General features: G+C 29.6%; 1 protein-coding gene across 1 annotated transcript; it reads right to left on the reverse strand.

The window, feature by feature from the left end:
- Positions 1–27,499, reverse strand: LOC142328257 (glutamate receptor ionotropic, kainate 2-like). Its single transcript, XM_075371925.1, has 4 exons — positions 27,460–27,499; positions 13,409–13,573; positions 3,424–3,524; positions 1–526 (listed from the first exon to the last, which is right to left on the reverse strand). The coding sequence occupies exons 2-4, from the start codon at positions 13,506–13,508 to the stop codon at positions 431–433; spliced, it is 297 nt and encodes a 98-aa protein (XP_075228040.1). The 5' UTR covers positions 13,509–13,573; positions 27,460–27,499; the 3' UTR covers positions 1–430.

The following is a 27,499-nucleotide window of genomic DNA, read 5'->3' on the forward strand; positions in this document are numbered from 1 at the left end:
CTTAAAAATACAGAACATTTTTTGTTTAATAATTAATCGCATATTTACATTTATGATTTCATCAGAGAAATGCAAACAAAATAAAAGAGTGAACACAGTTTCAATATTTAGCAGCTAAATTTGGTTTTCTATTGCTTTGTCTACAAAATAAGTATACTGTTGTTTTGCTATTTTACATTCTATTTACGTATATAACATACTGTTTTAAAAAGTATACATTTTCAACAATTAGTAGGTTATTAACTATTATTAAAATTTGGATTAATATATTAACTACTGGGATAATTCTGTACTCTCAGTACACAATAGCTATAAAAATAAATTTAAAAATTTTTTTTTATTTCTGTTATTCACAAATATTTTACAAATATGGTAATTCAGTTTTTTCACAACAGATTGAAGCTGTAGATCAAGATCACAGTAAGAACAGTTAAGAGTTCTGATGAACCTTAGGAATTTCAAGATCGTTATTTTGGTGTAAATGTAGATCAGGTGGTAATTCTAGGGAAACTGCCATGCTGCTTCTCTGAAACAGTAGTCAACCTGAAAAAAGCTTTGAAACATGGTTTTAATATTTTTTATTCACTAAACATAAGAAAACTAGTTAATTTCTCATTCAGGAAGTAAAGATGTGAAGCTAAAAGAGGTAAAATATATTATTTATTTCACGGTAGGCTGATTTGCTATGTATGACATTGTTCATGTGATGAGTATGGTTTACTAGGCCTGTTTTCACAACATTGTGCAGGTAGTGGTTTTTTAAAATAGCTGTATCAAATGTAAATCCTATTAAGAATGTACTAGAGCATTTGACAGATGAAAAGGGAATGAATGGTATCATGAAGGTACACTGTACTAACCATTTGAATGACCTGCTATTCTTACTGTTCTATGTGAAAATGGTTGCATTTGTTAGCTCTTGGATAGGAGATCACCTTAATGAAGTTGCCTTCAGTATAAAACTATACTATTAAACTACTCATAGTTGTGCTAAAAAAAAAACATTTTATATATTAAATCTGTTTGTATGACATGAAAGATTTCATTAGAATCCTTCAAAGACAGAGTTGTTTTGTCTGAATAACTTCAAAATTGATGCAAGAAATCATTTAACTTAACTTTATCCAGTTGGTAGGTGTATTTATAGGCAAGGTGGAAATAGGAGTTTTGATAAGAGTCATTTAAGACAATGTCATCTGCGAACTTAAAGAATATACTAGTCTTTTAAACTGAGATATTTTCAGTTCTTAGATGCATTGTGAAAATAAATTTTGAACCGGTGGCAGTAATTTAAAGCTTTTAACCTAGAATAGATCAGTTTTTATTAGTCTAAGACTGTTAAAAGATATTGCTGGATTTCTCATCCCTCAATAAGATCTATGTTAATGTGTAGACATTCAGGACCAAGAGGGCTGACTTTCTGGCATGGTAAAAAACAATTTACATTTAGTGTGTAGGTGTGCTGATAATTTAATCGTTTGCATTTCTTTCCTATGGCTTATTGGGTTCTCATAGTTAGTATTTAGAAAAATTAAATTAGCTTTAAATCCTACTGCCTGGAAAATTTTGTCCTTTATCATTCCCCAGAAATGAAAATCCAATAAGAATGGGAACATTTCAACTGGAAAATGTAAATTACACATTGAAGAATACTGAATTTTTACTGATTTTAGTTTGCAAATGATGATTAAATTTCAATATTTGTTAATGCACAGTTACGTAAATTATACAGGTTTTTTTTTTCATCATTTACATTAATAATGACATTTTCAATTAGTTTTCAGAAACAAGATGTTTCTATTTTCTTGACATGGTTGTACCTTCGATTTTTATTTAGCATTAATAATGAATTTGCTCTTTCTTCAATTAATGCAGTTAACATCACCTAATTTAAAATTAACATTTTTTTCACAACATACTCTTAACTGCCAAAATTTTTTTTTTAATCGGATTTACTTTCAGAGAATGAAGAGGTAATTTCAATACTCTGTGACCCTTCTTGGCTAAAACAGTAACGATTTTAGATAATGTAGCCCGTGGCTTTATTTTATAAACGCCCGTGGCGTTTTATTAAACTGTACAGTTCTGGTTTCAACATTGTGCTTGTAAATGACTTTTTTTTGCATAAGTCAATTGATCATGTTTGCTTTTTATGTTTGTATTCGGAGCACAGTTCAATTGCACCAATTTTCTCATTGTGAGGTGGGCACTCGAATATCTCATGAGAATTCTTTGCCATCCAATACCTGGTGTTCTGCAAATTAACATGGCCGGATATATGAAACCATGTCTCTTCTGACAAAGTATGACATCAGGTCTGTCTGCTCAACAACAATGTTTTCGAGAAGCCAGTTGCAATAATCAAGTCATTTTGGTTTGTCTGTCTCCAGTTGTAATGCGGTATGGTTTCAATTTTAATTCATGAAGAATTTTATGACAAGATGTGTATTTAACACCAAATTGTTGGGATAACTTGCGTAGCGATTTTTTTTGGACTGGCAGTAATTCTCATTTCAATATCAGCAACAGCCTGTGGAGTCCTAACAGAAGGTTGCCTATTTTGTTTTGTATTTGAAACCGAACCTGTTGTATGCCATTTTTTAACTGAATTGTGTTTGCTACTCTTCGTTGGAATACAGGCATTCGGAAATTTTCCTAAGAATACTTGAAGTGAATCTTCAAATGATCCAGAACGAATATAATAGGGCATTTTACACAAACACAACTACACTCCAACAAAACATATACTGCACTGACACGTAACCAACTGAAAAACAGCAGCAACAATCAATAGTAACATATACATCCACTAGTCGCGCTAGTTGTGTGAGAGTCTTTCATAAATAGTGTTGGGTAGCGGTTTCATCATGGGTTCGATTTTATGTTGCTCACTCTGTGTAATATAACTTAATATAATAAATATATTATAATTATATATATGTATATATTATTATATAATTATTAAATTATATAAATTACTATTTATTAATTTATATAATTTGTTTAAATTTATTAAAACTTATATTTTATTTATCCAGATAAGAATATACAATAATTTGTTGATGACTGATAACGTTTACAGTTTTAGTTTACTTTTATGTTATCATGAACATAATGATAATATTTTATTTGTATGTTTTTCATTGTGTATTGTGTGAAGTTTTTCAAAACGTTTCAGCAGGGAGACTACAAATGAGTAAATCCACTATTAGATATAATAAATTGAATGTTTTAAGCCATTAATGTTGTATGCTGGTAGTTTCTTGACAGTGTAGAAATTAGTTATATTTATGGATGCAAAATGTTATGTGGAATGTGTACATTATTAATTTTTTCATTATATTTTTGTGATCATTATATAAGTATTGTTTTCAAGTGCTAGATATACCTCTGACAATGTATAATTTTAATTTGTTATCTTACCCTTTCCATTTTTGTGATTCGTTTTGAATTGTAGCAGAATTCAAATATTGCAACAATGACTGCTATAGCTAAACCACAAAGAAGTACAACAAAAACTCCTCCTGCAAAGAAAATAAGGTTGTACAGTTAATATAGTAAATCCAATTAATTATTAGTTAAATACTAAGCAATATAATTACTAGGTTAATTACTAGGTATGTAATAAAGTTGAGTTGGGATGGGTTACTGGAAATGTTGAGCTTCACAGAATTGTGGCTGTTTTTATTAAAAACTGATATCAATATCATGATTATTTAATAAAGCAATCAAAATAAAAAAAAAAAAACAAAACCATAATACACATGATGATACATTTTAGTAGGCTTTTGCAATTTAAATTAAAATCAAAGAATAAACTAATCATGAGACACGTCTGGAATCAAAATTAAAATTATAAAATTTGTGCAATTTAAATAAATTCAAAAGAAAAATAACAGAGAAAAAATTTATTTTTCCTTGCCAAGGTATTTTATAATTGGATTTCCTATTCAAATTTATTTCTAGTTCCTAATGCTTAGGCCTTAAACTCAACTTAGGATTAATGTGTGTAAGTAGGTGCAAAGTGCTGCATAAAGGAAAAATACTTTCAGATCTGTTAACATCAGAATTTGTCAAATTGATATGTATTATGAAACATTATGTTCTTGAAAACTGATTATAAGGATCACTAATATACAATCAAAAATATTTAATGTAAAAAAAAAAAAAAAAAAAAAATATTAAAAGAAAAGAAAAAATGTTATCCCTGATCATTTTTGCATGTAACAGTAGACTGAGTATCAAGTTTTATTTTCAGATCTGGGTTTAAAAATGCAAATTAATTATAGCCAGGATAATAGTTTAAAAAAAAAATCTCTTAGTGTTTTAAAATCTTAAAAAATTGTTTGGTTCATTAAGAGTGATGGTTCATCATTTTTAATGTTTGTTATTTTGTATTTGTAAAAAATAGATTTTATGAAATTAGATCGTTTTGAATTTTAATTTATGTTAGTCTTTAATGTGTTCAAAGAAATTTTGATTGACAAATAAATTCATCTTACCAGTATATTTATGTATGTAGCTATAAAATTAAAAACTAGGAGCTTGTTGGTGATGAAAGCACTTTATTGCAGGCTAATAATTTTTATGTTTTTTTCATGCAATTCTCAGTATTGTTTAGATCTAAATAATTGTAAATTATATTTTAAAGAACTTGAATTAATCAATTATTTCATTATTTTAGAATGAATGAAGCAATGAGTAATAGATAGAAAAATTTTAAAAGGAATCTAGGCATAATTGTAAAACAAGAAATGGAACGAGTAGTCTATGGAAGTCCTTTATTAGAGTGTGAGATATCTTATGTAGAGAAAAGTTCTAGAGGAATTACCTCTGATACGACATTCATATCTGCGAGGTGGAACAATCTGCCTGGTTGGTTTAGAGGTAAAATTTGTCATTGTAACTCAGCTGATTCTGAAGTCGAGAGTTCCCAGGTTCAAATTCTAATTAAGGTAGTTTCTTTTATTCAGATTTGAGTAATAGATCATGGGATACCAGTGTTATTTGGTGGTTGGGTTTCAATTAACCACATATCTGCGAGAAGAGAATCAAGTCTGTGTGTGACTTCTGCAAGATGTCAGTCTGCGAGAGAGTATTTTGCGAGGAGGTTAGTGAAGGAGCAAATTTTTAGTGTGTACAAAGTTCTACGTGATTAAGGTGATGTCACAAGTAATTCCAGTTCACTAAAAAAAAGAAATGGTTCGCTGAGTTACTGTTAGACTATAAGTGAAAGAGATAATGTACTAAATCTTATTCATAAACTGTTAGGGTAGTTTTGTTTGTGAATAGCAAAGGTATTTACAGTGAAAGAACTTTAAAGTTGTCTTATCTGTTGTGCTATTGTAGTCAATACAAGATTAGTAGTTAAAAGTGTTACGACTAATGATCATACTAATGTCTTTTGTCAATGGGACTGAATTATATTTAACGACCTGTAAATAAATCTTGACAATTACTATACATTCTGTTTTGAATGTAATCACTGTCTTAGAATATTGTTTTATTCTTAATTTCATTGTCATTATTAATGATTTGTCTTATGTTATTTATTTTCTTACACTAATAAATTGTAATTATATAAACATTTTCAATTTTCAGTCTTTCAATATCCTGATTGAGCCATGTATATATAATATACACATACCAATTACTACCACATTTGTCTAATACTTAATATGTATATGTATATATTATTATTGAAATATATATATATACATATATCTTTTTGAGATTCATATTATTTCTCTGTACTGTTAAATTATATTTTTGATCTTATTAACATAAACCACCTAGTACAGATCATAGAGATAAAACAAATCTTACCTTGATTTTACGATAGTACTTTCACAGGATTCCGCATCCTCAGTCATGATTGAATTTATTTAATTAGACTTTACATAATTATGTAACAAACATTGCATCATGTACATGGTTTATTGTAATAATATAGTATATTTTTAATTTTTTTAATATCTTTATTTAAGTACAATTTAATTAAATGAATTCAATCATGACTGAAGGTGTGGGATCCTGACAAAAAAATTCTTATATCAACTAAATTGTTAATTGTACTTAAAAACCAGTAACATTATTAAAGTTTCTATTATATCTAGCTCTTTTAAAGGTGAAGAGAAATTAGATACTCCTGAGAAAACCCTAAATGGGAGTTTCTATTTTGTTATTTTAATTGTATTAAATGAATAAAAAAATAAAAAAAATAAGTAACATAAAGGCAATGTGTTACCTGTAGCTAAAGTAAATGAAATAATATCATACTTATTACTTACAATAAGAATTAACATCCAACCTATGCCAATAAACCTAGATACCATCAGAATTGTATAACAATAGAAGTTTTGAGTATTTTATCACTCCAAAATACCAAATGAAATTTTCTTACAACATTTAGCAAACATAGTAGTTGCTGATATTTTGAACAAGAATATTATTCTAGATTAGTTATGTGGAGGATATATTGGTCACATTCAATCTATTTACAAATGGTGAACATATCACTATTTTAAATGTACTTAATAAATATAATAATAACTTAAAATTTACTTTGAAATGGAAATTAACAGGAAAATACAATTTTGGACATTGAAATTGAAATAAACAGAAACAGTATTATAGAAACAGCCATTTACAGGAAACCAACCATAAATCACACCGCTACACAAAAAGAATCTAATCATCTATGGTCACAAAAAACTGGCACATATAAAAATTTCATTTTCAGTGTTCAATACACAAAAATAACCCAGATAAACTCAAAAACAAAATAAATACAATAAAATAAATAGCAGTTTCCAATGGCTTTGATAATTGAATTGTCGAAAGAATTTATAAAAAACAAACAACCAAACATCAAAATAGTTTTACTTTTCAGTAGAATTATAATAAAGAACTTACTAATAACTATTTCAGACAATACATGTATACGAATAAGATCATAGAAAAAGATTATTGATGTTTATGATAAAGATAAATATAAGAAAACATACAAACCTAACAACCATATTTTAAAATATTTAAGGGATTATAATAATTATGGAGAAAATTTAAGTGGAATATATAAGATTAAATGTAATATATATATATATATATATATTTATATGAGGGACATTCAATAATTAAAGAGACAAATTGATGTAGAAAAAACTGTGTGTTTTTACAAAATGAGACTTTTACTACTTCTCTACATAATCCCTACCAACATTAATACACTTGTCCCAACGATGAACTAGTTTTTTATACCTGATGCAAAGACGTCTTTGTCTTTTGTTTGAGCCACTTTCCCACAAATTCTTTGACCTCCTCATTGTTGCTGAACATTTTTCCATGTAATGCCTCCTTGACTGGATCAAACAAATAAAATCCAAGGAAGCCAAATCTGGACTGTAAGGAGGATATGACAGTATCTACCAACCCATTTTTCCAATGGTTTCTTGGGTCCGCTGGGTGGTATGAGGGTGAGCATTATTGTATACCAATATCACACCTTTTTTTTGAGATCCACGATGTTTTTCTCTCATTACTGGCTTTACTTCATCAGCATGTCTAAGTAGTAGACACTATTTATTGTAAACTGATTTTCCAAATAATCACAAAAGACGGTCAACATGACTTTTTCCGCTGATGCTTGGATTCTGAATTTCTTTCGGACAGGTGAGCTGGTGTGCTTCCATCCCATACTTCGTCTTTTGGACTCTGGTTCAAAATGGTAAACTCAAGTTTCATCATATGTTAAAATCTTGTTTAGAAAAGGGTCACCTTCCCTTTCATAGCGTTCTTTCAAGTCTGTACACACTTTGAATCTTGTTTCCTTGTGTTGTTGTGTTAACTCTTTCAGGACCCACCTTGCTCTTGTTTTGCTGTACTTGAGCTTGTTACTGATAATGTTATGAACTGTGCCAACATTACTGCAACTGTTTTTGTTGTATGTTCAACTGTAATACGTCGGTCATGACGAATAATCATCAATGCGGGTTTCAAGCGAACGAGTTGACACTTCAACTGGCCGACCAGGATGATGCTCGTCAGTCACTAAGGTTCAACCATTTTTGAACTGTTCTACCCACCTATAAACATTTCCGCAGTTGATACAACTTTCACCATACTGTAAAATCATTCGAGAAAAGATTTTGACTGGTTTTTCACCTTCAGAAAGCAAAAAAATGGATCACTGAATGTTTTTTAACTTATATGGAAACTTCAAGTGGACATGCCAATGTTAAATGCAATATTGAAGTTATAAATAAAACAATTTTTATCCATCAGCTGTTCTCAGCTCATCGCAGCGATGCCAACCTAAAGTCATGAAAGTACAAAACTCCTCCTACAAACTGTTTCATTGCTACATCAATTTGTCTCTTTAATTATTGAATATCCTCCATATGTGCACGTGCATATATGCGCGAAAGCACACATACAATCGTTCAAGCATGGGTACTATTGAAGTCATCATATTGTGTTTTTTACATTCTATTTAAATTATTTACATTTTTATTTTTTTTCTACTTTATATGTTTTTGTTTGGTTGTGTCTAAATGTACAAAATTCTTCTTATCTTATATGTAACAGATGTTATTGTATTATCTAGTATACTATTCTGTCTGAAGAAAAATATTGGATTAGTTGGTTAACATTGAATTCAAGATTTTTGAGATTGGAGCAATACTCTTGGATTTCAGTAAAGCATTATGTTAATTCTGCAAAAGCAAACAGAAGCTGATAAAAATGAGAAATGTTGAACATTTAACATTTCGTGCTTCCAAGTTAAGTACAACTTACTGAAGATAAAACTAGACTAGAAGTGGAAGTTATGTTGGTTGAAGACCAGTTCTCTTTCAGAAAAAACAGAATACAAGGAGTAATCTTAGTTCTCAAATTAAGTTTGGAAGGCAAGTTAAAAATACAAAAATATGTTCATAGCATTTATAGATTTTGAATACAGCAACAAGTTTGTCCTTGAAGCGTTTCCATAGACAAAACACATTTTCAGAGGTGGGGGTATGCATTCATTCAGTTGCTTCTTCACTATTGTAATGTGCTTATTACTGTGTCTGTGTGAATGTATTATATTAGCTTTAAAAGATTAGAGCTTTGTCATGGAAGGTGAAAGTAGTGGGGTATACAAGAAAAAGATTACTTATCCACAACCAGACAAGAGAGGTCATGTTTAATGTTTTTAACATTATGACAGAAGAGGCACTGGATCTTCTTAAGTTCAGTAACATGTCCCACAAGCTACAAGAATTTCATTCAGTAGGATTCAAAGATTTTAAATGAAGCAAAAACTAATCCCAACTACTAAAAAAAAAAATAATAAATCAAAATGTCCGTGAATAACTTTGATAAAACTGTCATTCGTGAAACGATTTATAATTTTTACACTGATAAAGGTGAACTGGTGAACTCATTATTGTTCAATCTCTATTACCAGTCGCAAAAGAGAAAATCAATTTTAAAGGAAGTCTGTGGTCTTTATGGCACATTATTAAAGACTTGGTTTAAATGGTAAAAATTTAGTAGAAAAATTAGAAAATTGGGATCTGAGAGTACATTACTTAAGAGCTATTATAGAGTACTATAACTGAAATAGACCTATAGTTTACACGGATGAATCCTACATGTCAGTTATAACAAAAAAAAATATTGTGGAATGATAGCTCTGACCACAACCTTGGTGTTCCAATTTCTAAGGGCAAGCGTTCTTGCATTTTTCATGCTGGTTCTGAAAATGGTTTTGTCAAAAACCCGCTTCTTATATTTAAATCTCACACATAACAGGAGATTACCATGATGATATGAATTATGTTAATTATGAACATTAATTAAACAATTAATTCCTAATATTCCCTCTAACTCATTCATCATCTGAGATAATGCTTCATACCATAACATATATCTAAATTGCACTCTGAATTTGAACACATGAAAAGCAGTCATAATTGATTAGCTTACACAAAATAACGTGTCATTTACAAGTATAATGTTGAAACCAGAACTGAACAGTTTATAACAACTGCAAAGTTGTGTGTTACATTATTTAAAATCGATACAGTTTTAGCCAAGAAAAGTCACAAAGTTTGAGTTTACCTCTTCATTCTCCAGAATTAAATCTGAATGAAACATTTTTGGCAGTTTTAAAAGAGTATGTCGTGAAAAAAAAAAAGTTAATTTAAAATTAGATGATGCTATTGCATTAATTGAAGAACGAGCAAATTTATTACCAATGTCTAATGAAAATCAAGGTGTGACCTATGTCAAGAAAATAGAAATATCTTGTTTCTGGAACCTTTAATGCCATTGAAATGTTATTAACGTAAATGGAGATACTGAAGATAGTGATTTAGGTGAGAATTATGATTTAAATATTAGCTGTGATGATATTAGCGATGATCAGTTATCAGGAATTGAAACATTATGATTTAATTTGGTAAGTAGCAGTTCAGATCAATGTTTGTAGGTAATATAGTACTTCTTGCGCCACTCTTTGTTTTCTCTTGCGTTAAAAATATTTATGCCATTAATAATGAATGATTAACAGGTGATAATAATGAGTGATTATATGACACCATAAACATGGTGGTACATGATGGGGGTAAAAAACAAAAAAAATTCAAAATGGGGATTACAACTTCACTACTAACTCAGCTTTTTTTTTTATTGTCCATCAAATTTATTTTACTGCTTCTGTTTTAGTATGTTTTCTTAGAATTTTTTTATTAAAAATAGAATTTCAACATAAAAGTTATGAAACAAAATTTCTGTTCTTATACAAAAAGTAGAATGAATTATTAATTATAGGATGAATGATGAAAATTTGTTATTTTCAAGCTTTGAATCAAATCTAGGCCTTTTGACAGTAACTTGCTCTCTCATCTTTGTATATTTTAATTGGATGTATACTGGTTTTTAAAAAAAAAAATATTTTAACTCTCAATTAAAAGTGAATATTGTTGTTTAATTAAAATAAAGAGGGTATTTGGAACAAATGTAACAATTTTTCTCTTGAATCCACAACCTATCTTTTAAAAATACATTACACGCAAAGACATTTTTCTCAAATTAAAACAGGCTTAAAACATGCCAAATCATTAATTTCATAAACAAGGATTTATTAGGAAAAAATGTTGACTACATAAATTGATTAAGCATTAAAAAAATTACAAAGTAGTTTCTAGTTATGTAATAGATAACATCTCCAATTACAACATCGCCTGATTAATACATTCCACTTGATTTAATCTCAACTTTTACTCCTCAATAAATGTTAATGTAAACCTAGACTTTCCTTAAAATACTTACTTATTACAAAATACTGTTACAATTTTCCTTACAAAAATTTATTTATTTTTAAAACTCAACATGATTTTGTGCATTTAATGATGAAGAATTTTAAAATTTATTATTTTCAAATACAATTATTTTAGAAGGCTAGTGTAATGAAAATTGAATGAATATAAATAAAAAAAAAGGAAAGAGCTCTGCTATCTTATTTTACCTATGAGATAAGAGTTTTTGACCAAAAATTGATTACTAAATTTGGTCATTCTACTAATTCATCTGACTTAGACTGAGATTTTTGGCTATTTTCAAAACTGAAGACTAAAAGGATGACATTTTTCTGCCGTCATTCTTCATAATAGGAAAAAACTCAAGAATATTATACCAAAAAAACGATTTTAGAAATGTGGATACTGTCTAAACTAATGGATAGATAAGGGAAGTACTTTGAAAAAGACAGTGGTCATTAATGTGAAGTTGAAAATTCAAGTTTTCACAAACTGCATTGAAGGAAGTGAATTGTCATGTCTCATACACAACAATTATTTATATAAAATAATTGGGAATGATGCATATTCTTCTAATACATCCTGATTGTTTCACAATATCTCAAATATTTAGGGAGCTACATCCTACAAAATTTAAGGATGTGAAATAAGGATAAAACTTGAGATTTCATTAAGTGATTCTTTTGAAGTTGAACAATACTAGCTGCAATTTCATTGCATGGTGTTATCACATATGGAGGCTAATGACCAATAGCAAATGATACTATTTATTTCAAAAATGGTAATTTTTATTTTAAAAATTATACAATAATTATTTTGTTCAAAACTAAATTTTTTTTTTACTTGACAAAATTGTCATAACTATATACAGTCTTCATAAAATTAAGCCACCCAAGTTTAAAACAATTCATTTGCTGGTAAAAGATCAATTCTATTACACAGTAAAATATAAATTAAATATTAAACTATTTCCTTAGATCACTCAACATACAGTGTTTACTGTGAGCATTAATACAGGTATTAATTTGTTTGTATGCTTGATGAATCTTTATATAGATTTTCTGAAGTTTAGTTGTGAATTACAATATTTATTTTTCAATTCATCCTTTGGATGAGGACTCTTCTTAAAAACACTGCCTTTCATGATTCCTATAATAATAATGTGAGGGTAAGAGATTCATGGAATATGAAGCAGTAGACTCAACAAGACACTTACAGAGATTGAAGGATTCAATTCTTGATAATGTTCAACAATTAATATTTCTGTGAAAAAAATTGTTCTGACTACTCCTTACCAAGAAATTGTACAGTACATAATGATTTACAAAGTTTACATAAGTTTTTTTTCTGAAAAATAATGGGACTCTCAAAAAGTCTTAATCAGTTGTTTTGTATTTGGACTGAAACCATGCTTCATCTGAATAAAATACATTGCCCAAAACATAAACATTATTACAAATGAAAGATCTAAAACTGCCTTTAGTAACTGCCAATTTATTTTAAGTTCATATGCTACTTGAATCTGATATAAACATAACTTCAGCTGCTTTGTAGCTTTATGAGCAATATTGAAAAATGTTTACTGAGATATTTTGTGGATAGTTGTACAAGGAAGAAAGTTAACTGTGGATTCATTCTGAAATTCTTAATAAGACTGAATCATCAAATAATGTTGTACAAAAGGTATGTGCTATGAATATTAATGTTTGTTCTAATACTACGAGACTACTAATCAGATTTAAGTGTGATATATCATAAGACGTACTTGTTTTGATCTTCATTTATATAACAGAAACCTTACCTAGAATCATGTAATTACATTACTAGTTAGTTCCATACCATTTTAGGGCTGCATGAATTTATAAACATTCAGTGCAGTGGATATTACTAAGTTTGATGAATAACTATTTACTAAGTCATTTATTTAGTTGAAATAAATTTTGATAAAAAGATAAAAAAAACATGTGAATATTATATATGTAATATTAACACACACACACACACACACACATTTATATATATATATATATATATAAATATTTCTGAAAATTGATTGATTTTTTTTATTGAGAATAATATAATAACAAATATTCAATTAACTATACCAATATTATCAACTCCTAAAGCATTTGCTTTAGATTCTTTTCCTTTTTCATTTCTGGTGCAAGTATCACCAGGATTCTTCCACCACTTATCATAAAGCATCTGAATCTCACCCTTTTCTTGTAATTCAAGTATTGCAAGGGAAATTTTATCACGCCATGGAGAACCTACAACATCAAAAATTATTATTATTATTAAAAATGACTTCATAAATTACATTTTATTTAGATTATTTATCAGATCATTAAAAGAATATTGAGATTAGACATATCTTACCTTAATTTTTCCATGAAAGTACTTTTGCAGGATCCCGCATCCTCAGCTATGATGGAAATAATTCCATTATTGAATAATAAAAATTAAAAAAAAAAATTTCTAAAATAATGAAAGTTGCTATTAATTTAAACAAGTGCTGCTTTCTGTTGCAGTTTTTATAAGGCTCCTTCATCAAACATTGTCTGGTGGTTTATCAAATTGAAACTTTGTTTGAATTTGAGAAGCTTTTTTGTAAAACTTAACATCTCCAGCAACTGTAATTTTTCAGTAGACACAAAACACCCACAGCTTAACAGAGTTAATAATACATTTTCCACTTTTTTTTGTTAAAATTATTAGTCATTTGTTCTTAATTCTGTACTTAAAAATTTACTTAAACAACATATGAAATGGCTGAGAAGTTAATAAAAAAAAGTTTGGAGATGTTAATGAAAAAAAAATCAAGGACAACTTAACTTTGGTAAATAAAACAAAAAATATAGTTGACTATTATTTAAATTACTGTATTTTAATAAACATTATATTTTTTAATATTATGATAACATAATCAATAAAAAATATTTTAAACGTGAAGACCGTAATAGTCTGTGAGACTCGCAAGTAACTTCATCAGTAGACTCATTTTCTGCATCCACATCATCAAAATTTAAATTTTTATACCAAAGAAGTTGTGGAATAAAATCCCAGTCTTTGCCAAAGTGTTTAATTAGCAAATTCAACACAGCTTTCTTTTTTCAGGAGATATTTTTCATTTTAAATCCCACTCACGCAAAACCACACTCCCTTCTTTTTTATTTTTCTTAAACTATAAACATACAATTTTGAAGTTCAGCAGCTGACAAAAACTTATAATTGGTAAAATATTGTATTTTACTAGCAGTTTCTCCAGTTTTTAACTTATGTTTTGAAATAATGATTATTTTTTCTTCACTAATACCTTTTACTTTAGTATACACATTTTAAAGAACTTTTATATCGTAAACCATCCATTCCTTCTCTGGCTCTTTAACTTTACCAACTTCTTTATAAAATTTTACATATTCATCTGCGGATTTTATTTCAACTCTCCCAAAACATCAATCAGCCAGAAGGAATGAGTGGTCATGAATTGGGCAAGTCACTTGAATTCGTTTAATGATCTCTGGGAATTCTGTTGTCAACCAGTGATACAATGTATGCACATTCTGATTTTGCCATGCGCAGCCATCACAAAAAATCAAAACTGAACCATGGTTTTTGCTAGGAACATGATCTAAATTGATAACTTTACCAACTATAAGTATTCTACAAGCTGGTAGACCCAAAGCAAAACAAAAAAAAAAACTTCTTTCAAACTGTTATCATTTGCAGCTTTTTAGTTTTTAAAAAGTAAGATAATGAAACAGTCTTAGGTTTTGTACCATCTTTTGATCTTTTTCTCTTAAGTTAACTGGCAGAAATATACTTCTTAAGTAACATTTTATCTTGATTATTCTTACCTTCTGCTGCGTAAATCTGATTCTGATTTATTGATATATCTGAATACATCACTTTATTACATTTAAACAACTTTCTATCATGGTTACATGCTCGTGCTTTATTTAAGAAACGTGAGGCTAGGATCACTGTTGCAGTACTTTTTATGCTTTTCTATCTTTTTTTTGTGCACCATAGTTTATATTGGACACTAAAGATGGTAATTCCATATTAAAAAACATCTTTTTCACTTTTACTTAAATAAATAAGCTTTATTTATCATGGTGGCATGTGTTCAGGCACTGTGGAACTACAAAACCCCCTATTTCTACTAGATATTATCGATAACATTTAATATAATGAATTATTTTTTCTTTATATTTGTACAATATATAATACTTAAGCTTAATGTAACTAGCCATCCCCCAGTTTATGAAAAAGATACAAAAACCTTTGTATGGAACTGTGCGCTTCACAGTTCCAGCAGTGTGGTGTTTGGCTGTTGTGTGCATGCGCACATAGGAAGCTGCACATGTGGCTGTGAGGGAGAGAGAGAACTGTTATTCCCGCAGTGCTGACCCTGGTATGCTGGTGGAAGGCAGTTTTTTTTACTCTGCATGTGTTTTGTTTAAAAACCATGTACCATATTCTTGAATGTTATAAAGTGTAGAATTAGATTATTATCCTGCTTCCAGCTATTCTATTTGATTCTTTTTTTTCAGTTCTTTATTTTGCAGAAAGCTTTAACCATGGCCTTGAAAAGGCTGAGAGAAAATGTTCTGGAGCAGCACTCCCACTAATTTTAGCTGTGAGCTGCCACTGTTTATTCAGTTAAATACACGCACCTATCAACATTCAAACTAAAGAATAACACATGATGTGCTAATAACCTCTATGCACAGCTGATGTAGCAGGCATTGGCGCACACCGTGACCAACATAACATTTCTTTAATGTGATCTATTTAAAGGAAGGTAAGAATGTGCTGAAATCTGGTGGGATATTTCAGAAATAAAATTAAAAATACTCAAGAAACAAACTTCTAATGGAAATAGAAAAATAATAAATTAGGTTTAAATAAAAAAAACAGGTCTAATAAACATTCTATTTCTGATATTAATACACATTTAGAAATATTATAATTAATAAATTTGACATTAGAAAAATATTAAATATATAAATAAATATGGACTACAAAGAATTTAATTTAAATAAATTGATAAATATATAAATTCAAACATAATTTCAATTTGATAAACCATGAAACAGTGTTTTAGGGAGACAGCCTTATAAAAATTGCAACAGATAGCAAAAAGTAATAAGCAATTTTTATTATTTTAGTATTTTTATTTTAAAATTTTCATTATTCAATAATGGAATTACTTCAATCATAACTGAGGATGCGGGATCCTGTGAAAGTACTTTCATGAAATATTAAGGTAAGATAGGGCTTATCTCATTATTCTGTACTAGATGGTTTATTTAATAAAATTTAAATTAATTTAACAGTACAGAAGAATAATAGAATCTTAAAAAGAATAAGTTCCGTAAAATAACATTAAAAGAATATAGGATTCTACTGAGAAAAATCAACCTGACTAACCTTTATGTGTAAATAAATATTGTATAATGTTCTGTGTGAAGATTTTATATTCACACACTTTATTTCCAAAACGTAAATCACAGATACATTACATCTAGTAAAAACACGACCAGAACATTCTACCTGATGCATTCATTATTTATACTCTTAGTAATTAACTTTTCATCATAATTTAAATTTTTTTATTTTTTATTATCATCTTTTAACAAACTACAATAAATCAAAAGCATAAATAAAAAGTTATTCTGTTCAAGTTCACAAAAATAATGAAATAAATATGAATTCAAACTCAAATAACTCTAGTAAATAGAAACAAAAATTAAAATAGTATATTAGAACTTACACTCCAATAAACAGTACGTAGCAGTTGACTTAGAAGTTGAAATGAATCATAAATTAATATTTTGCATATTCTGTTCAGGAATGTTACAACTTTTTAATTGACTTGTGAAATTCCATCTACAATATTGTGATATTCTATCTACAATAAGAGACAGATCTAAAAGGATTTAGGCATGAACCAGAGGAGCATGCTGTTGACAAACATTATCAAAATACATATACTCACACACACATGTGTGTGTGCATCATGCAGTCCTTAGCCATCCAGTTGATATTAAACTAAGTTAATTATAAATTCTTTCAGAATAAGTTCACAAAGTAAACTTTTAAATTATTAATGAGTTTTTGTTAATTACTTTACTATTACAGTCTGAGTTTAACAATTCTGATTCTACTGAATCCAATTTTTTCATTTATATTTGTAGGAATTTAATTTATTGACTCTTTTGTTCTTTTCAACAACATTAATTACTATTATGGACATTTATTAATTTAGTTTTGTCATTAATAAAGACACTGCAATTAGTAATAAATGTAATTTTTTAATTCTAGGCATAAAAAGAAAAAAATGAGAAAAATAAAATTTACTAATAAAATAAGTCAGTTTTATTAAGAATTCTCATTTTCATATGCTATGTTGAGCATATTTAAAAAAAAATACTTCACAGAACTTTGTTATCCCTGCTCAGTTCTATCTTATATTTTTAAAAGTTATATTAAAAGTTCATTGCAAACTGAGAGTTGTTCAATCTTCTTTTTATTTTCTCCAGGAAAATATTTTTCATTACACTGCTTACTTACCCATGGAAATGCTATGAAAGTTCAAGTGGGACATGCTACTCTACTCTCCATATAATCTAAATTTAGCTCTGTCAGAGTATCAGTTGTTCAGTTCTGGCTTACTTAAAATATTTAGAAGGAAAATAAGTTTATGTCAAATGGATTACTGATAGTTTGCAAGAATGGATTGATATTTAATCAAAAACTTTCCTTTCCTGTGGAATCTAGAAGCTTCTTGAGTACTGGAAAAAGTGAATTGCAGTGGCATGAGTTAATACAATGAAATTGTGCAAGTTACCTTTTTGCACTCAGTAAATAAATTACAGTACAAAGTTTCTTTTCTTATTTGAACTCTCCTTGTACATAATAATCAAGTAAACAGGATATATGACATGTATCTACACTGTACTATATGAATAAAAGTACAAATATCTCCATATGGATAATTAAAATATGAGTATATTTCACAGTTAAAATTTTACCTATCAGTATCTGAAACCTACAAAGTTGAAAAAAAAAAATACATCAACAATATTAAAAGTATACCACTTTTTGTAATAGGTAGTTGAATTCTAAATATGAATATTAACATCACTAATGAAATAAGAATTCCAATGTACTTAAATGAAAATGTATCAATGCTAATCATAAAAGTTAGACTTATTTATGCTAATCATAAAGGTTAGGACTTTAATAAATTAATTGATGAAAATATTATCAAGATATTTTCAGAAGATCTAACTTTAACAATATTTTTAGACATTGTATTATTTGTCAAAAGACAAATAATACTGAAGAGACAAATAATAACTGGAAAATTTTACATGCAAATACAAAATCAATTTCTCAATTTTTTTTATTAAATAAGTTGAAACATGAATACACACTATACTTTATGCATTAAACTATTTTTTAAATTATTGGATGACCTACACTTATTCTAGTAGTTTCGTAAATTTTGAATAAAAAAATAAATCATCACAGTTTTCTGATTTGTTATCTTATTTCTTACTATTATAACTGTTAATAATCATTACTGTTAAGTCAAAACAATATTATTATTAAAAAGGTAAAAGTTTTTTTAAGTTAAAATTTTGTAAAAATGGTTATATCAAAATGAAATTAAATGAAAAATGTAAATAAATAGTTTTTATTAATATTATAATATTAAAGGAAAAATGATAAAACTAATGGCTGCCATTTTTTTTCAGGTGTGACACATAAATATTACGTTAAAGATATAGTTCAAAATTAAATTAAATTTATATAAAAGTTTAAATTTTGGTTTCTACCTAGTATTTTTTAGATACAGAATGGAAATGCAGGAAATGTCCTATACTTTACCGACCGCATCAGTAGAATTGGATTCAGATGCTGTTAAACTAAAAGGAAGAAAAAAGGGATTTAGATGGAAGAGAAGTATTAGAATATAAACTGCTGTAGATATCAAACGGAAGGTAATTTAGGAAGAAGATATTAAGTTTAGAAAATAGGAAACTCTGTTCATTCACTAATATCTTCTTATATGTAAATTGCTTGATGTTATTGTTGCTTTGATTCTCTTAAAAAAAAGAAAATACTATGGTTTAAAAATACAGAATGATTTTTTTCTATATATTAACATTATGACACTACAACTTATGTATGAAATATATTGACTGAAGAATCAGTCAAAAAGATGATTAATTTACATTTTTATACAATAACTAAAGTCAAAATTTAAGTAAAATTTAATTTCAGTGTGATAAACATTATTTTACTTTGTCCATTGTTATTATTTTAATTACCAATCACATTAAGATAAATGTACTTCTTAGTAAATACAATAAGACAAATAAAAATCAAAAGTTGCTTAAACATTCTGAACAATGCGATTTTAAAATGAAAAGGCTTTGATCCAAAAACCATCCTACTCCTCTAGTACAGAGATTTTAGGTGGAAAGAGGATGCACCTCTAATTTACTATGAAATTCAATATAAATGTGCCAATTTACCCTGCCTTTGACCTTCCTTAAAATTTATTTTTATCTAGAGAGACCATAAAGGCTGGGATACTATAAAGGACACTTTGAAGGCTTCCCAAATATACAACAGGTAGTTTAATAATTAATTAGATCTAGAAAAACAGATAAATAAATATTTAACCAGATTAGTACATAATTAAAAATATAGATCACATAAGGAACTGGCATAAGCACTAATCCATTGAAAAACTATTTAATGGATATTAATCAAATTAAATTAATTATTCATGATACAGAAATCAGAAAATTCGGCTTCTTTTTTAAATTAGCATTATTTTAAAACATAAAAACAGAGTAATGTTGATTCTGTAAAAACAGCCTTTTATTTCATTCTAAATAAATTGGGGAATAGGTTACTTAAAATGATAAACTTATTAAAAATAACAAAGGAAGTAAATAATAAGATCCTTTCTTGAACACCAATGTTCAAATTTTGCAGAGATATAGCAAAAATTTTAATATATATTTGCAAAAATAGTTCGGTTGCCACATTTTTTGAGGTGGATATTGTCTCTGGGTTTAAGTACAGAAATACATACAGAGTGATTCAGGAGGAAAGAGAAAAAATTTGGGAACTGATTCTAGAACTAAGAAAAAAATTCATACAAACATATGTCCGTAAACAGATTGTTATTGAATTATGGCTAGCGAAAAATTCTCCTGGTGATATTCAGTTCCCTAGTTTTATGAGATCATACTGAAATTTTTATGGCATTATATAAGGGGTAGATTTGATGGTTTCTTATGTTTTTGACTTTGAAATTGAATAAAACAGTCCCAGAAATGTATTTTTTGCAGTTTTCATAATATACAATGTAAAACAGAAAGATTTGGTGACAAAAAATATATTTTTTCAAGTTTGAAGTACAATAACTTTCTTGATTGATCAATAAATTCATAAATTATATTATCTAAACTTGTAGAGAATTTAATTCTGAGAAAATTTATGAAATAAAGTCTATGAAAAGCAAAAAAAAAAATCAATTTTTATTATTAAAATCAAAATCAAAACAGAACGGTATATGGTAGAAGAATACCAACGTTGGTATAATGGATGAGTAGTTTCAAACCATAAATTATTTGTAGAATTTTAATGATATTTGTGAGAATATTACCCTTCTTGGCGCTCAAGTTTCAACTGAATGTCAGTACAAAACTTCTTGAAAAAAAGTTTTTTTGGTGATAAAATAGAAAACATTCTTCAGGTGATACAGCTTAGTTTTGCAACGAACATGCAAAGAATTTCTACATTCCACAGAATATGGAGGATATTACATGCTCATGGACTACATCCTTATCATGTTCAGAAAATTCAAAACTTCTAGATTGGTGACCGTGCCAGATGACTCCAATTTTTTTAATTGATTAACAATAATAACCACTTAATTCTGTTCATACCATTTTCAAACAAGGCTACTTTTATCCATAATGGCATAAACAACACAGGAATTCACATCAGTGGTCTGAAGAAAACCCACGCTGTAGTTAAATCAAATTTTCAGCAACGATTTTCTTTAAATGTTTGGTGGTGTGGCACCCCCCTTCAACTAGAACAATTTATTTATTGGTTGTATTTACATTAATTTTCTTAGAATTAAATATTCTTCAAATTTTGTTACTAAATCTTCCGCATTTATTAATCATTTAACAAAGCTATTTTACTACCAACCTAAAAAAAACTTGTTTTTTGACACCAAATTCTGTTTTATGTCGAATATCTTAAACATTACTGGAGTTACAGTTCTGGGACCTGTTTTATCCTATTTACCAGGTCAAATTACATATGTGACCACCAACTTTACTTCTTAATTTGGGTCCCAAAAATTACAGGAGGGATTTTTTTATTAGAAGAGCAGAAATCTGGGTAAAATATTTTGCTAATCCTTACTCAAAAATAAAGCATTTCCAAATCTATGCTTATATGAAATTTTTTCATTATTTTCCCCAGTAGAACATGTCCTGAAGGTTTATCTGTTTCTTCATGAAATCAACAAATATACATAATATATTTAACGCATTCATAAAAATAAAATCAAGGGTAGGTTAGAATGTATTACTAAATAAAGTACACAGTCATACATTATTTTCTAAATGAAGTAAAACTACATGATTCATAATCATTATTATACTTATGGGTTCAACAGCGATCTGATAGTCCTTTTCTGATGTTCTGATAAAATAGTATTGCAAGTGGAGTTTTAATAAAATTCTTCACTCTTCATTTCAAAATGAGTAATACTTCAATTGGAGTAAAAATCAACCTGACTGTACCATAAAAATGAAATCATAATCAGATGTTTGTTTTTAATTTTATAAATACGAATTTTATAAATGTTTGGTGGTGTGGCACCCCCCTTCAACTAGAACAATTTATTTATTGGGTTGTATTTACATTAATTTTCTTAGAATTAAATATTCTTCAAATTTTGTTACTAAATCTTCTGCATTTATTAATCATTTAACAAAGCTATTTTACTACCAACCTAAAAAAAACTTGTTTTTGACACCAAATTCTGTTTTATGTTATCTAAACTTGTAGAGAATTTAATTCTGTGATTTTTTACAGTGCATACGTCTATTTCCTTATTGACTATATCCATCAAAGACTGTCTGAATGTAATATGTTTGTTTACCTTCTATTATAAATTTTACCTTAAATAACCTCAATGTATTAAATATCTTTTGTAATTTAATCTTAACGTTAAATTTTTTTTAATAACAATGAAATATGACGTGTGGTGGTCTTTGCTTATAGAAACTGGTGAAATTATATAGACATATTCATGTTACTGTCATTTATTCTTAAATAAAAAGTTTACATTTTGTGGAGTAGTATACAGTTTAAACAAAATTGTTCACAGTAATCTGGCCAAAATTCTAATCAGTTGTATGGTAATTAGGTTTATATATATGTAAAAAAAACGTTGATGTTTTTAATCAGTGATAGATGAGGTAAATTAGTTTGGCAGATTTAAGAATGATAGTTGGCTTACAATATAACATATAAATTTTAAAGCTTGGTCACTGAAATTAAATTTACGACAAACTATATTAAAAATTTTTGTTTTCTGCTTGATATTAGCACATAAGCTTGTAGCTTGTGCGAGAGATATGAAATTTAAATTCTGTAGTCCAAGAAAAATGCCATGCCTGACCAGGATTCAACCCTGGGACCTCCAGATAAAAGATCAAGATGCTACCATCTGCCCATCTGCCAGACAGATGGGTAATAAAAATTTACCCAAAGTTCATATTCAACTTTTTTCAAGGGAATTCAGCTCCTGGTAAGAGAAATGTATTTTGGATTTTTTTTAAACTAAGAACTTAAAATCATATAAAATACTTCTACTTAATTGTTTTGGATAACAATGTTACTATGATAGCACTGAATAAAAAAAAAATAACACGAAACAACAGAATAATGCACATTACTTAAGTTTTATAAAACCTCTGCCAGTTCTTCTCTAAAACTCAGAAATGGCTCTCATTCCTGATAAGAAACATAAGTTCTTTTCTGGAAAAAACAGAAATATTAAAACAGAAGATAACTATACATAACAAAATGAGATTACTAATGTCAGTACTGAAATATTACTTAATAGATCTTTTGAAAAATAAGAATATAAACCAATCAGGTTACTAACATCCTAATTCAAAAGTAGAAAGCTAGAAAGAGCATATGGGATGAGTAACATAGTTACCTGAAAATTCATTGTAATTCATCAATATGTAATGAAAATAATTTTGAAACAGTTAAAGAAGACTGTTGCCCTATTATAAAATGAAATTAGTGAATTAGGTCTCTATTTATTCATCATAAAATCTAAAATCAAAATCTACTTAGTCGTAGGCATGGTAGGAAACCACCGACTGAAGCATGTCTAAACAGTTTTTATAGGTACAACAAAGATTGTTCATAATTAAAATGTAAAAAGTTGTAAAATTATAGGCCTAATAAGTAATACAGGAAAATAATTTGCCTTAGTAAGGAAAAAACTTCACATGAATAAACATAACATATTTTGTCATTTGAATGAGGGATTCTTGTTCAAACTCTACCTGTACCAACTAAGTGTGGATAAAAGAAAAAGAATAACTTTTACAGTAGTAAAAAGTTCCTCAATACTATTTTATATATATATATATATATATATATATATATATATATATAGTGCATATGTCTATTACAAAAGCATACTATGTATTTATATTATTAATACTTTATATGAATATTACAAAAGAATACTTTTTACAGTAGTAAAAAGTATTTTTCTTTTATCCATATACAGCCATTTTATCCATTTTTCTTTTAAAGCTTTTCACTTTTTATAAATGTAAAAAGTGAAGTTTTGTATGAGGGTAAAATGTTATTTACATTGTATAAAGCTAATTCAACGTGTTTTTTAACAACTTGCATGATAAAAGATTTGTACTATTAATCATACAAATAACACTTGATTATTAAATATATTAAGGAAATAAAATTTAATTAAATTTTTCGACATCCTTCACCCCCATATGGAGAAGAAATCCACCATATGACAGTTGCAGTCACCACGTCACCCCCTCCATACCTAACCCTTATGGGCTTTACCAGAGGCCATCTTCAAAACCTCGAGAAAAGGCATAACACATCTTATGTTAGTCTCAAACAAGACTGAGTAAACAAAATAAGGAAAGGAACTGAAATCCACTACCTACCCGAAGGTAAAAGAAGCGAGTTCAACATGCAATTAGAATAAAACAAACCAACAACAGAAACTTAACATTTACAAAATAAACAAAAGAAGAAAGTGGGAAAGCCCAGGTGACACCCTGAATGCTCTTGGCAATTCTTTTTTTTTGGCCAAATAGTGTATGAAATTCTCAACTATCATCCACTCGGCCGGGTTTCACCAACCGACACGAAGATCCAGCGCCGACGCGATAATATCGAACCGACAGATAATCTCCGTGCGTATCAACTCATACTTTCAAAAAATATACAGGACAAGATGTACATCGTCCAATTGTCCGCATTGTGTACACATTTCTGAGTCCACTAGGCCGAACCTCTGCAGCTTGTCCTGGAAAGCGTCATATCCAGAAAAATATTGCGTCACGCACTTATTCGGGTGTACTCCAGAGGCGCCCTGTAAACTAACATCAGGAACAGACCATGCGTATAACGTCCACCCTCTGTCTGGACAACCACTCTATTGATGGAGGACGACCAGAGTGGTCGTCCTCCATCAATAAGCCACGTGAGGTTAAACTCTCATTTATGCGAAAGGACAAAACGTTTTCAAAGATAACCGGTAGTAACGTCAAGCGCCTATACGACGAACTATTAGTGGGATCCTTGTCGCCACCTTTAAACCACAATTTAACAATCCCTTTCTTCCAACAAACCAGGAAGCATCCACCAAACAATTTATTAAAAGTACGCGTGATAATTCTCACGCTTACCCCTACTGAGCGAACAAGAAGATCTGCCGTTATTCCACCAAAGTCCGGGGCCTTACCCCTACCTAAACTATAGATGGCTTGACGTACTTCGGTATCAATAATCTCCAAAGACAATGCTACTTTACGAAAATGAGGAATCTCACGCCGCACCGCAGATGGTATGAGGTCTCCCCAGCTTCGTCGTCGTGAGGCAGTAAATCGTCCAGTAATCTGTGCAAGATTCTAGATGTATCTGAAATCACACCAAGCTTGGTCGAGAGAGCAGACAGAAGAACGGCCTTCCTTTGTTTGTGTCCCAAAACCCTACAACTCCCCAGGGATCCTTATTTCCCTGCTTATGCTCAAAGAAACGCCAGGAATCTCTCTTCGCTGTAAGAACCTTATAAATAATCAGTCGATGATTGGCTGAGCAATCATCCACTACCCTCCAGTTACAGACATTAACAGGAATAAACCCACCAACGGCAACATTGATGTTCGTTCCACCAAACAACCAACGCCCATCTACGTCACCTGCATAGGTGGGTAACTCACCAAGTACACTGAATGCCTGTAGACTGTATCGGGCTAAAAAGCCCTCTATTAATTTACCACCGACATCGCTGAAGCCGCTATGCCACAGTAGTGACTTAGGGTTCACATCCGCACCAATCGGTATTGGACTGGTACCAGAGGATAAAATCGTAGGATTTTATTCCAGATCTCAAGATGGCGATCAGCAGGGTCTCTATACTGAAAGTATAAACTTGCAACATATAGATGCAAGTTCCGAACAACCACACAGACAACATGATGATTATTAGAGATCTGTCGAATGAAGGTGCAATCTACTTCCCTTCTATACACAACAGCGGACATACTATTAGAACCACAATAGAATCGCTTTCAAGAAGAAAACCCTCGCAGTTATCCGGATACAATATATGGATGCTGCAATAAAACAAGATCCAATCCTCTATGATGAGTGACTTCATCGAGCTCAATCTGAACAATGTAAACACTCTGTGCATTTAACTGTCCAAATTTAATCATTTAACACTAACGAATCCGAGTACATAACATAGAGATAGCTTTCTGATAAAAACCACATTCCTTGCTATTCCCAGAGTGCTTGGACTTCTTCCGAACACGCTTGCAATTAGCACAAATCGGACCCTCCGACTTCTTCGGACACTTGTCATGCTTGGGACCCTCGTCACCACAATGAGCACAGGCTGCAGAATGATTACAGAACTTAGCCCTGTGACCATACCTGCAGCATTTGAAGCACCACTGGACATCTAAAAACTTCTTGACTTTACACGAAGAAAAATCCACAAACAATCTGCTCTTGTCGACGAAGCTGAGGAAAAGAGTCGGACTAACCTTGAAAATTCGGTAGTAGCACTAAGCCTCGCGCCTACCCAGTTTGAACAATAGTCAACATTCAGACTTGAAGGTATCCTCAGTCAAATGAGTGTTTTGCTCTCTGAAAAGTCATTAACTCTTCCTCAGATAATTGTCGATCTATGTCATACACAACAATCCTTGGGCACCTCTTATGTCAGCGTCGACTTTCATGTCGGGACTATCGATCTTGAGCGAATCTGAGATGACCTGCACGATCTCTTTGTCCTCAGCAATGATGACTAACCCCTTATTTGTTTATTTTATATTTCAAATTTTCAGGCTTGACCTCGTTTGTTTAAGGGTGACCTGAAACTCGTCCATCTCTTTTGCAGTCTTAGTAGTTGCCCCCTATTTTAGGTTAACAAACAAAACTTCAGGCTGTTTCTGGGACAAACTAGCCTTCCTTTTTTCTTTTAATACCTCAGCATTTCGTTTACGCTGAGGCACTGCCAACTGCAGAACTGGAAGAGGGACGGGAATAGTCAACCACACCTCCACCTTTCTAACCTCAGCTGGTTTAGCAGCCAACCTCTCATAACTTGCAGCCAGAGATCAAAAAATGGTACCTCATTAAAGCAATCGTACCATCAACCTTCCAACTGTCTTATTAAACTCATCAATCACTTTCAACACCGGTCATTGTGTCACCCCAGATGTTCCTGATGTGACCTTCTCCTCACCTGAGAAGGTAGAGGAGTCATCAAGTCTAGGTTTCGTAATAGCTTGTGGAGTCTTACCTTGTTTTGACTTGCCCAACCTCTTCTCTTCAGTGTCTGA

Source organism: Lycorma delicatula, chromosome 7 (assembly GCF_047948215.1).
Source record: "Lycorma delicatula isolate Av1 chromosome 7, ASM4794821v1, whole genome shotgun sequence".
In the NCBI taxonomy this organism is placed as follows: Eukaryota; Metazoa; Arthropoda; class Insecta; order Hemiptera; family Fulgoridae; genus Lycorma; species Lycorma delicatula.

Coding starts and splice junctions, on each gene's coding strand:
- LOC142328257 (XM_075371925.1), bottom strand. CDS start 13,508: ATGCTTTATGATAAGTGGTGGAAGAATCCTGGTGATACTTGCACCAGA. Junction 3,525..13,408: donor TTTAGGAGTTGATAATATTG/GTATAGTTAATT, acceptor TTTTCTTTGCAG/GAGGAGTTTTTGTTGTACTT. Junction 527..3,423: donor GAATCACAAAAATGGAAAGG/GTAAGATAACAA, acceptor CTACTGTTTCAG/AGAAGCAGCATGGCAGTTTC.